The sequence below is a fragment of the Ailuropoda melanoleuca genome, chromosome 4, assembly GCF_002007445.2.
Source record: "Ailuropoda melanoleuca isolate Jingjing chromosome 4, ASM200744v2, whole genome shotgun sequence".
NCBI classification, from domain to species: domain Eukaryota; kingdom Metazoa; phylum Chordata; class Mammalia; order Carnivora; family Ursidae; genus Ailuropoda; species Ailuropoda melanoleuca.
In genome coordinates, this window is record NC_048221.1 from 108032121 (window position 1) to 108044911 (window position 12791).

Genomic DNA, 12791 nt, shown 5'->3' on the forward strand with positions numbered 1-12791 from the left:
ATACCAGATTACAGAGATTAAGCCCCTCGTCAGGCTCCCTGCTCAATGGGGAGTCTACTTCTCCCTCCCCCCCCACTTGTGCTCTCTCACTCTTTCAAATAAATAAACAAAATCTTAAAAAAAAAAAAAAGAACGTAACATTCATGACTTCCACCATCCAAACAAAAGCTAGATATAAAAAGCAGAAAAAATTGATTCATAATCATGACAGATTAGTCATTATGACAAAGGTGGAAATGATAAAGATGATTAGCAGAGAAGAATATTAAAACAGCTATTATAAATATTTTCCATATGCTCAATGATGTAAAGGAAAATATGAAAATACTGAGGAGGGAAAGAAGATATTTGAAAAAAGGAACCAAACTTCTAGAGATTAAAAAAATACAATATTCAAGTAAAAAATTCACTGTATGAGATTAATAGAGATTAAATGAAATTAAATACTGGGCAAGAAAAGATCACTGAACTTGAAGACAAAGCAATAGAAAGATCCAAAATGAAGCACAGAAAGAGACTGAAAAAAATTAACAAAGCCTTAGTGACCTGTGAGGCAATATCAAGCGGTCTAACATAAGGGCAAATGGACTCCCAGAAGGGAAGGACAGAGAAGTGGAGACAGCATCTAAATCCACGATCAATGTAAGAGATGAGATTTTTTTCAGCGTAGTTATATAGTTGTTCCAGCATCATTTATTGAAAAGACTATCTTCTCTCTAAAGAACTACCTTCGCACCTTTACTGAAAATCAATTGACTTTACAACATGTGGGTTTATTTCTGTGCTCTCTGATCTGTCTCATTGTTCTGTATGTCTACCTTTACACCAATACCACACTGTTAGGATTACTGTACCTTTACATTAAGTTTTGAAATCAGATAGAAGTCTTTCAACTTTGTTCTTTTTTAAAAATTGCTTTGGCTAATCTAGGTTTGTTATTTGTATATAAATTTTAGAAATAGCTATTCAATTTCTACATTAAAGTCAGCTTGGATTTTGACAGAGATTAACTGAATTTATAGAACAATCTGGGGAAAACTGACAGTATAATGTTATAGATTTTTCATAGATGCCTTTACCAGCTTGAGGAAGTCTTCTTCTATTTCTAGTTTTAGAATTCTAAGAGTTTTTATGGGTGTTGTGTTTTTTCCAAATGCTTTTCTGTACATATTGAGACAATTATATAGTGTATTTCTTTTATTCTGTTTATACAGTGAATTACACTGAGAGATTTTCGGCAGTGATTCCACAAGCCTGCATCATGAACGGGGTAGCAAAAGAGGGGTCACCTATATGAAAGCCAGATGCCTGATCCACCACGCGGCATGGACACATATCCAAGGGACTAATTCTTAGCTTTCCAGGCACTAAAATCTGGTTCTGTGAGAACACAGAGCCTCAGTCTCACTCCTTCACCTCACCACTAGTAACAGTAAAGTGGTTGTGTAATGATTAACTCTCTCCCTTCAGCATGCCTTCCCGGATACCCAAAGGGGATGAAGGTTACCCGGTGAGTATGGCCCCAGAACGAGGCAGCGCAGAAGGATGCTGCATCTACACCTGCCAGTGACATGTCATAACTGCAGTCATAGTTCAAGAACACTTCTCTCCCATCGGTGCTGCTAGACCTCTGCTTTAACCTGACTAAACACTGTATTTTTTTATGCTTTTGCTTTTAACTCCCTTCTGAGGCCTCATTCTTTCCTTAGGTATGTTAATACCACTGTCTTGAGTGTGGTCTACTCTTAGCTGATTGCAAACACTACATATTGATTTTTTAAAACAAATTATGTGTTTCACTGGTACATATCACTTTTTTCCTCCATTTAACTTTTTTTGTCTGCATCTCCTAAACCTTACCTGTCTAGACACTGAGATTTGAATTCATTAAAGCAAACAGATGCCAAATTTTTTTCCTCACTTACTTTGGACTTCAATTTCTTCTTACCAAGCTCTTATCACCACTGACGATCTATGATATCAACGAGCTGCTTTGAACCATCTCTGCTTTCTAGCTCATAGTTGGCCAACTTCCCTCACCAAAGACCCACATATGACAGAATCACCCAATAAATGATTTGAACACGATGTGATAGAGAAAAGGGGCATGGCTTTGGACTCCCAGGAAGCCAATTTAATCTACCCAACAAAAAAACTACTCCTTTATCCCAAAACTTTAACCCTGGCAACCAACTTACCTAGTCAAGTTACTGGAAACACTGAGAGGAATTAGACTACAGTAAATATGATTTGCTGCAAACCCATTAAAAATATTAAAAACCTCAAGATCTATGACTTGGTAGTTCTTACACACCAGTATTTAAAATCCTAATTAAAATGTTAGTGTCTAGGGGTGCCTGGGTGGCTCAGCCTTTGGCTTGGGTCATGATTCCAGGGTCCTGGGATCAATACTCACGTTGGGCTCTCTGCTGGGCGGAAGCCTGCTTCTCCCTCTCCCTCCCGCTCCCCCTGCTTATACTCTCTCTCTGTCAAATAAATAAATGAAATCTTTAAAAATAATAAAATAAAATAAAATGTTAGTGTCTAGTAATTTTTACTGTAGTCTATGATCATACGTATATTTATAAGTTTCAGGGGCATAAAGGCTTTACCATAATCATGACATTTCATATATTCATAAAAGGAATTTATCTAGTTTTGAAAGCTGGGATTCAGAGTAAAATTTCACAGAAGTGAAATACTTTTTTTGTTGAAGCCTACTTTATTATACTTTAATTATAATTTTTGAAGAATGATTCATATTACATTTTTTGAGATAGGATCAGAAAAATCCATTCTTGAAAATAACCAAGGCCTGACCCAAACAAAAGAAACCCTGAAAATGTTAGAACCACTTAAAAACAAAACGTTTGCATAGTTTAAAATGTTATATTAGTTTTATTATCAGTTTATATTACATTACATGATATTATTCATTTATAATATACTGTTGTTAGTATTATATTAATTTATTGTACTTACCAGAAAACTTGATTTCAGTAGAGTTAAACATAGTCTTTCTAAATATCAAAGGTCCTGATTTCTAAAATGAAACACAAGAAAATACAAAAAGATCTAGTTAAAAATTTTTTTTCTCTATTTAGGAGTACAGTTTTATCTTTGAAAATATACAGTTCTAACCCTTGCACTCCTGTGACCAGAGTGATTATTATTTAAAAATGCAAATCTGGTCTCATCACCCACTTGCTTAAAATCTTGTCCCACGTGTCTACTCTCTAAGAGGATCCGGAATGCTCTTGCTTCCAGTGTCTTAGCCTGGGACCAGCAACACACAGGAGGTAAGGGCTGCTGCCATGTACCATTACTGCTGCTCAGGAAGGGGACCTATCTATGTATTTGCAGTTGTTTTCTCGATATCTATTCGAATGTACTTTATGGTTTTCCACTATGTACTTATAACAGACCAATTCTTACTGCCACTCACAGGCCCCTGCATGATCAAGGCCTGCCCACCTCTCAGCACCTTTCTCTCAGAGCTCTGAAAGCAGGGTATTCCTTCCGGCTCTCAGGACCTTAGTAGTCAACCTGAAAACTTACTTAAAAACCCTTCCCTGTCACTCTTTATTCACCTTGTTAATGACTTCTTAAACTTCTCAGCCCAGTTCAAGGGCCCCTTCCTCAGGAAGTCTTACACCAGGCGCCACACCAGGCCAAGCCCTCCCTTACACAGTCTCTAGGTCCCATCCTTCACGTTCCTTTCCACAATTAAAATGAAATAATCCATTACTTAGTTATTTAATGTCTTCCCTCACCAAGAATAAAAACGATGTGAGAAGGGACTGTGTTCAACGAACAAGTGGTTAGGAATGAAAAACAGAGATGATAGGCAGCTCTTTCTTGGTAACCTTCCACCCCAACACAGTTTCAACAATAACAACAAATCCCCCAGCCCAGATCCCTCTTCTGACCCCCGGATCCACGTACCCAACGGCCTTAAGGTCATATCCATCCTAGAGGATAGACATTTCACACTAATCTGTCCTAAAGCAGATACATTCTTCTCTGCTCCTCCCCAACTCTTTCTACACTACCCATGCTGGTTGCAGGTGAGGCCATCTTCAGTCACCCCAGCCTTGGCTCCTTCCAGCCCCTCAGCTCTGTCGCCAATCTCCAAGGCATGCCTACTTAATCTTACAAACACTTCCCAAATGTAGTTCTTCCTCTCCATCCCTGCCACATTTCCAATTCAGGCTCTCAACGTTTTCTCCCTCCAGCTCTGCAATAACCTAACTGGTAATTCTGCCACCAGATCTGAGCCTATAATTCATCCTTAGACAGCAGCCACAGTGATTGGTACTTATGTCTAAAATCCTTCAATGGCTCTCCTTCATTCACACCCAAAATTTGTTACTGATGGCCTAAGCAAACCTATAAATGGGGTTTGTTTGGCTCACATGGGAACTTTTAAAAATGTTTTGAATTAGTTGACATGATAAAAATATGGATTCTGGTCTTCACTTTAAAAAAGAGACTTGGCAATCCTGTGTTTACATTGCCATGTAAGAGCCACCAACTGGAGCCGAATGGCAGCTGCCCTCTTCAGAAGGAGCACGTGATCTATAGGACACAGCTCTCCCAGCACCCCGACTCTAGCGCACTTCATCAATGACATCACTGGCCTCAGACCCTAAGGGTCTTGGAGTTCAGACTCCTGGCCACAGGTTCAGGGCCAAGCTATGGAAGGCTTAGGGTAGCCTGAGTCCCCTTTAACACTCCTACCAGAACCTCATTCAGCAGAAACACTAAGAATTTCCTGCATTGCTCCTTTTAAACTCCCTCCTTCTTCTTCATCCAGGTTAACATCAACTCAGCCTTAAAGACCCAACCAGACATCAACTCTAGAAAGCAGAGTGAGGTGACCCCCTCNCTCATTCAGCAGAAACACTAAGAATTTCCTGCATTGCTCCTTTTAAACTCCCTCCTTCTTCTTCATCCAGGTAACATCAACTCAGCCTTAAAGACCCAACCAGACATCAACTCTAGAAAGCAGAGTGAGGTGACCCCCTAGTGCTCCACTAATATTCCAAGGATGCTGCCGAGTATATAACTACTCATGAATCTGTTGTCTCTACTACTCTGTGAGCTTCTTGAGAGAAGGGACTATTGTCTAAATTCATCTTTGCAACAGCAATGGCCAGTCTAGCACATTGTGCACAGCAGGTGCTCAAACTATTTGTTGACCTTTACAATCAAAAAAAGCATTTCTTGATACATTTGCAGTACAAATAAATGAAAGCTTCCATCTCCTGTCTTATTCTTAAGGGCAAATTCTAACAACTTGAAATGGGGCGAAAATCAGCATATTCTCTGCAAAGAAGGGCTTTATGGACTCCTACTGATCTGAGGTAGGTAGGACCCAAGGAGAAATTTACCTTCCTTATGCAGGAAGCAAAGTTATTCTTTCTCCAAGGCCTTTGGAATTTCACCATCCAAAGTATAGTTGGCAAAGACCTTTACAGATATGGTCAAGTAGTTTAACAATCTGTGCACAGCTCATTCACTTCCAGTATTGTTTACTCTTAGTTTATATTGCCATTCACTAAAGAAGCAACATGAAACCACAAGTGTGGTTCTCTGAGTTTTGCTTTTTACTGTTCAGAGAAATTCAATAATAGAGATGTGCATGCTATATCACTGACATATATAATGGGACACCAACCCAGAAGAATCCGGGAAGAAATGGTGGCATCAGGTCTTAAAAATTCAGAAAGAGACCTAGTTTCCTTCCTGTATAGTTTCTACGCTGTAGGAAGTATTTGCAGCCTCTAGTACTAAATTTTTCTGATCGAGTAAACCAAAATATAAGTTTTCCCTTTAGGGCTCAAACATGATTTTAATGCATGTGGTAAATATTCATCTTAGAACAGAGATGGATGAATCATCTGACTAGAAAAGCAAGGGATAAGGTCTCTTCCCGATTTCCTGTCCCTCTTTAGCAAGACTTTCCAAATTCCACTCCTGCATCGCTCCTACATCATCTCATGTGACTACTGGATGCCAAGTTCTCAAATGGCCTGCACTGGAAAGGAAGTTTGCACACACTCATGCCTCCAGACTAGCCTTTCAAACACTCCTTAATCACCCATTCCATCTCATCTCCGCACACACATTCCCGGAACTATGCTAGGAGCCCTAGAGAAATTTCAGGAACCCCAGAAGAGCGAAAGAAAAGTGGGGTGGCTGTCACACGTTTTCTCCTCAAAGAAAAAACCGAAAGCGGCACACGCTCTTTTAATTTTATGTTGAGTGAAGTCTAGTTAAGTCCTTTCCAAAGTGGCCTCACGGGTGTGGCCCTGCGGCTGCACCCGGACCCAAGGTGGGGTCAAATGGCAAAGATGCCGGCCCGAGCGAGTGCCAAGGGATCCGGGGCTCGGGTCTGAATAAACAAGAACTTGAACGAGTCAGAGCGCGTCAGAGCACAGCGAGGGGCCAGGACCTCGAGAAAGGCGATCCTTGGGAACAGTACCAGCGCTCAGAAGGGAGAGTCGTCCCCATGCACAGGCTTCTGACTGTGATCTTCCCCACAGCCCAGGTCGGGCCGGAGGATGGGGCTCTCCTCGTCCATAACAGACGAAAGGCTCAGGGAGCGTATCATGGAGCCGGAGGAGGCCCGGCAAAGCCCAGAAGAACAAGTCCCTGCCCGGGCCCGACTTCGGGCCCGGGGGTCGGGGCGAGCTCCGCGAGGACCCTGAGGGCCCGAGACGCGCCACGCCTCGGTCTCCACGCTCCACTTACGTCGTTGACTGTCGCTGCCCAGAGCCCGAGCTCCGGGACGGCGCCCACAGCCGCCGGGGCCCAGCACAGGAGGCAGAGGGCGACGCGAAGTAGCGAGGCCCCGGCAGGAAGGCGGCGGCCGAGCTGAAGCCGAGCCCCGATGCGGGAGGCGGCGGCCATCTTGACACGGAAGCCGCACCTGGCGCTCCAAGGCGCCCGCCACGCCCCGGGTCCGCACCTGGTGCAGCTCCGCCCCCGGAAGGCGGGTTTGGGTCGGGTGGTGTGGTTCCGACTGGGAGGTGGGCGAGGGGTTTGGGCCTCGGCGAGGAGGCCTGGTTTGGGCCCGGGGAAGCGAGGCTGAGGCCCGGGGCCAGACGTGGAGCTAAAGAAGCTAGAGCGTGGCTAGAAGGGGGTGGGCTGGTCAGAGCGTGGAGGCGGGCCTCGAGGCCGAACCGGAGTGTGGAAGCAGAGCCCGGAGAAGAGATGCGGACGGGGCCAGATTTGGGGCGTGGCCAGATTTGGGGCGTGGCCGGGCGGGGAGGCGGGACTCAGGGCCGGGCCCGAGTGTGGAGGCGGGGCCGCTGGAGTAGGCGGGGGTGTGGGCGGGACCATACTGGGGTGGGGACGGGCTGGGAGGCGGGGCCGGCCTGAGGCCGAAAACTCAAGTCCCAGGTTTCACTGTGGTTGTGGTCCGACGCTTAGTGGAGAGTATGGGATGGTTCCGTGTCAAAGTTCTGCTCCTTGTGTCTCAATTCCTTGCATCCTCTGCACGTGCCCCTACTCCAGTCCTCTCAGCTCATGGGAAACAAACTGTTCTCTAAATTCATGGAAAGTGGTCTGGAAAGTCCTTTGAGGTCAGGGTCAGCTGAACCCAAGGCACTGTATTATAAGTACAACGTCGGTGGCACAGTTAGTAATTTTAAGACAAATAAAGCCGCCTGGTTACTTAAAGCTGAAAGGGGCAGGGCTTACATCTGTCTTATTGTGTGCTTTGCCCAGCATTTTCGTCTGCGAAAGCTTGCTGTTAAAGAGAACTACTTTATTATCAAATGTAAGTAATGTCCAGAGGAAGAATACACTCCTGGATTAATAGTGTTATAATGTAAAATGGGATTGATTTATAGTCAAGAGGCTCTCTCTGCTTTATCAGTCACCCTAGTCACTTAGCCAGTAATTATTGAGAGTCTAGTCCAGAGTTCTGAGTCGAGGCTCATATATATATATAACTGTGAAGATCGAATTTGTGATAGTTCCTTTTCACAAGAAACTTGTAATTATAAATAAATATTTTTTATTGTGTCAGATTTTTATTGTTTACAAATGTGTCAGATAGGCCCCTTGTTATATACACCCATCAAAATTCAAGAGCACGGAGAGAGGTTTCTGGAACACTGGCCAATCCTCACCAGTAGGTGGCACTAGCAGTTTGAAACTATTTTATATAAATTCGTGTCTACTATAAATGTCTTTGTAATCCTGAGTGTTCAGCTTCCAACTTCAGTTCATGATGCTATATATACATCTGATTAAAATTATTAAAACCTTAATTCGGTCAACAAATATTGTGTACCTTACTGCTGGGTATTGCACATTTGTACTGATTGCTGGTAGTAGACTCAAAAAGGATTTTACATTATTAAAGTACAAGTACTTTTGTCATTTAGATTTTGTGGTTTTTCTATTAAAACCTAGTTTTCAAAGCAGATTAGAACTACTGTCATTGACATGAGCAAATCAAGCAGCATTGCTCCTGCATCCAAGGAACTGCCTGGATAGGGACAAGATCAATACAGCATAGTCCCTGAAATGTAAAAAGTTGTCCACATGTAAAAAGCCAATTGTACAAAGGCAGAACAGGTAAAGCCTTGAAGTATGGATATCAAGATTGTATGGGGGTAATTTGGTTAATTTTTTTCCAAGAGTCCTTTATCTTTTAGAGATTTCCTTCTTTTGAGTTTGCCCAGAAACAGACCTTGTAATAAAGATTTGAGTAGAAGTAGTTCATTTGAGAGATGCAGGAAACACCAGTAGGGGAGTGTTATGGGCTGAATTTTCCCCCCAAAATGTATACGCTTAAGTCTTAACCCCCAATACCTCAGAATGTGACTGTATTTGGAAATAGGGCCTTTAAAAAGGTAATTAAGGTAAAAACGAGGTTGTGTAGGTGGGCCCTACTCCAGTATGAATGGTATTCTTATTAGAAGAATAAGAATAAGAATAAATTCTTATTAGGACACACACACAAAGACCATGTGAAGACTCAGGGAGAAGACAGTAATCTATAAGCCAAGGAGAGAGGTTCAGAAGAAACCAACCCTGCTGACACCTTGAACTCTGACACCTTGATGTTGGACTTCTAGCTTCCAGAGTCATGAGAAAATAAATTATGTCAAGTCACCCAGTCTGTAGTACTTTGTAATGGCAGCCCTGGAAAACTGATACAGGGAGTGAGCAAATGCGAGAGAAGGGATACAGATAATAAAGGGGGCATTATCACATCAGCTACTACTGTGGGCGAAGGGAATGTAATCCCATTGAGAAACTTAGGAGAAAGGTGTGAAGCACATGCCTCATAATCATCTCACAAGGGATGAAGGAGCTGAGATATTTATATCTTCATACCTGTTCGTCCTTGGTTAGGGTCTGTCCTGAGGGGGCACCAATGACACTGGCAGTTCCAGCCTGCTATGGGCATGACACAGTAGTTCTCCCCACTTTGGAGGAAAGCCTTTAAGCAAAGAGATGCAGACCATGAGAGCTAGAGTCAATTCAGGCACACTGAAGTGAAAGGACAGGAGGAATACGGGCAGGGCACTGCCAGGGATCACTGCAGAAATTCACCCTGAAATATTAATGTAAGTTTACATGATGTCTGGGATTTGCTTTAAAATAATATAAGAGGGAGAGAAGTGAGTGGGGACACAGATAAAACAAGATTGGCCGTGAGTTGATCATTTTCTAAGACCTGGAGATGGATACATGGGCATTTACATTACTATCCTGCCTACTTTTGTGTAAGTTTGAAAATTTTCATAATAAAAAGTTTATAGGGGCACCTGGGTGGCTCAGTCTGTTAAGCGGCTGCCTTCAGCTCAGGTCATGATCTCAAGGTCCTGGGATCCAGCCCTGCCTTGGGCTCCATGATCATTGGGGAGTCTGTTTGAGGATTCTCTCTCTCCCTCTCCCTCTGCCTCTCCCCCTGCTCAAACTCTCTCTCTCTGTCTCTTTCTAAAATAAATAAATAAATATTTTTTTAAAAAAGGCAAAGAAAAAGGACATGTTACGTACAAAAAACCAAAGAGATAAGAATGACATAAATTTCTTGTCTGAAACAATACAAACAAGAAGACAATGGAGAAACATTATTTTAAAAGTAGTGAAAGAAAAAAAATTTTCAATCTAGGAATCAATACTCAGCAGAAATATCTTGCAAAGACAAATGAGAAATAGTCATATTCAGATTTATAAAAGCTGAAGGAATTGATCGTGAGAAGACCAGTCTGAGAAGAAATGTCCAGAAGATGATTCCAGGTGGAAGACTGAATTCATAGAAAAGAATAAAGAGCAGTGGAAATGGTAACAACATGTAACCATATAAGATCTTTTCTTATTATTGAATATCTTTAACAGATATTTTACTACTTAAACAAACACAAAAATACCATTTTGGGGTTTATCACGTGTGTGAAATAAAATCTATGCATCAAGAGCTTAAAGCCCGGGAGGAAAGAAGTGGAAATGTATTATTGTATAGTTTTTATACTATGCTTTAAATGATATATCACTTGAACAAAGACTGTGATAAGTTAAGCATGTAACTATAAATCTTAGGATAATCACTAGAAGAACAAAAACTGATGGGAGGTAAAATGGAATCATAAAAAATATGATTATTCCAAAAGAAAGCAGAAAAAGTAGATAAAGGGAATAAAGAACAAATAGGACAAATACAAAACAAATAGCAAGATGGTTGCTTGAAACCCAACCATGTATCAATAATCATATTAGATGCCAATGGTCTAATTATCTTAATTAAATGGCACTGATGTCGGATTGGTTGAAAAAAAATCCAACTATATGTTGCCTACATGGAAGGGACTTTAAATATAAAAACATAAATAGGTTAAAACTGAAAAGCATGAAAGATTATATGATATTCTAACAATACTAAAAGGAGAGCTAGACTGACTACGTTAACATCAGGCGAAGTTTTCACAGCAGAGAATATTATGAGGGATATAAGGAAGGTAATTTCATAATGTTAAAGGGGTCACTTCATCAGAAAGACACAATAATCCTATATACTTATGCACCTAATAACAGAATTTAAGATGAATGAAGGAAAACTAGTTGAAAATCTATAAAAATCCATAATTATAGTCACCCCCCAAAAGAAACCCTGAATTCATTAGCAGTCACTTTTTAAAAAATATTTTATTTGTTTGAAAGAGAGAGAGAGAGAGAGAGCCAGGGGGAGGGGCAGAGGCAGAGGGAGAAGCAGACTCCCCACTGAGCAGGGGCTCCTGAGAGGAAGGCAAACGCTCAAGGGACTGAGCCACCCAGGTGCCCCTAGCAGTCACTTTTTGTTCTCGCCTCCCCCAGCCCCAAGCAAACATCAATCTACTTTCTCTCTCTATGGATTTGCCTACTGTGGATATTTCACATAAATGGAATCACACCATATGTTGTCCTTTGCGATTAGCTTCTTTCACCCAGCATATTTTCAATGTTAATCCACATTACATCACGTATCCGCACATTATGGGTGAATAACGTTCCATGGTATNTAAAAAAAAAAAGATATCGCACATTTTGTTTATCTATTCATCATCCACTGATGAACGTTTAGGTTGTTTCCACTTTTTGGTTATCATGAATAGCACTGCTATGAATATTTGTGTATAAGTTTTTGTGTGAACATGTTTTCAATTCTCTAGGGTATACACCTAGGAATGCAACTGGTGGGTCATAATGTAAATCTGTGTTTTAACTATTTGAGAAACTGCCAAACTATTTTTTAAAGCAGCTGTACTGGGGCACCTGGGTGGGTCAGTCGTTAAGCATCTGCCTTCAGCCCAGGGTGTGATCCTGGGGTCCTGGGATCGAGCCCCACATCGGGCTCCTTGCTCCTCTGGGAGCCTACTTCTTCCTCTCCCACTCCCCCTGCTTGTGTTCCCTCTCTCGCTCGCTGTCTCTCTGTCTGTCAAATAAATAAATAAACTCTTTAAAAAAAAATAAAGCAGCTGTACTATTTTGTAATATCAGCAATGTACGAGGGTTCCAATTTCTCCACATCCTTACCAACACTTGTTATTAACTGTCTTTTAGATTATGCCCATTCTAGTAGCTGTGAATGGTATCTCACCATTGTTTTTTTTTTTTAATATTTTATTTGTAAGTAATCTCTACACCCAGTGTGGGGCTTGAACTCACAACCCTGAGATCAAGAGTTGCACACTCCTCCAATGGAGCCAGCCAGGTTCTCCTCACTGTGGTTTTGATTTGCATTTTCCTAATGACTAATGATGTTGAATATTTTTTCATGTGTTCATTGGCCATTATATATCTTCTTAGGATAAGTATGTATTCAAGTCCTTTGCTCTCTTAAAAAAATTTTTTCCCCTTTAAAAATTAGGTTGTCTTTGTATTGTTGAGTTGTAAGAATTTTTTATATTTCTAGATATAAGTCCCTTTTTATCCAGCCTAAAGATATCTGTCTTTTCAAATAGAATGTTTAATCCATTCACATTTAATGAACTACTTATCACTGGCTAAACAGGGAACACTGTGAACGCAGGGCAGACTTCTAAATTTCCTGAACTTGAAATATATTCTCCAGGCTGTAGACAGATCCATAAACAAAAGGTAGATGCCTTATTGCCTCAAGATGTTTATTTTTTTATTTTTATTTTTTTAAAGATTTTATTTATTTATTCGACAGAGATAGAGACAGCCAGCAAGAGAGGGAACACAAGCAGGGGGAGTGGGAGAGGAAGAAGCAGGCTCATAGAGGAGGAGCCTGATGTGGGGCTCGATCCCATAACGCCGGGACCATG

The 12791-nt window shown here is 41.5% G+C and overlaps 1 protein-coding gene across 6 annotated transcripts in view; it reads right to left on the minus strand.

Annotated features, from left to right (window-relative positions):
• Positions 1-7236, minus strand: part of TMEM87B (transmembrane protein 87B) — a 50375-nt gene extending 43139 nt beyond the window's left edge. For all 6 annotated transcript variants that reach the window (XR_004625013.1, XR_004625012.1, XM_034659527.1 and 3 more), the window contains exons 1-2: positions 6757-7236; positions 2983-3043 (exon numbers count right to left, since the gene is read on the minus strand). Coding sequence is in view for 4 of the 6 variants with exons in the window: in XM_034659527.1 (XP_034515418.1) it covers positions 2983-3043; positions 6757-6915 (220 nt within the window). In the remaining 2 variants the exon portion in view is untranslated. The remainder of the gene's footprint in view (positions 1-2982; positions 3044-6756) is intronic.
• Between the last annotated feature and the right edge of the window lie 5555 nt (positions 7237-12791).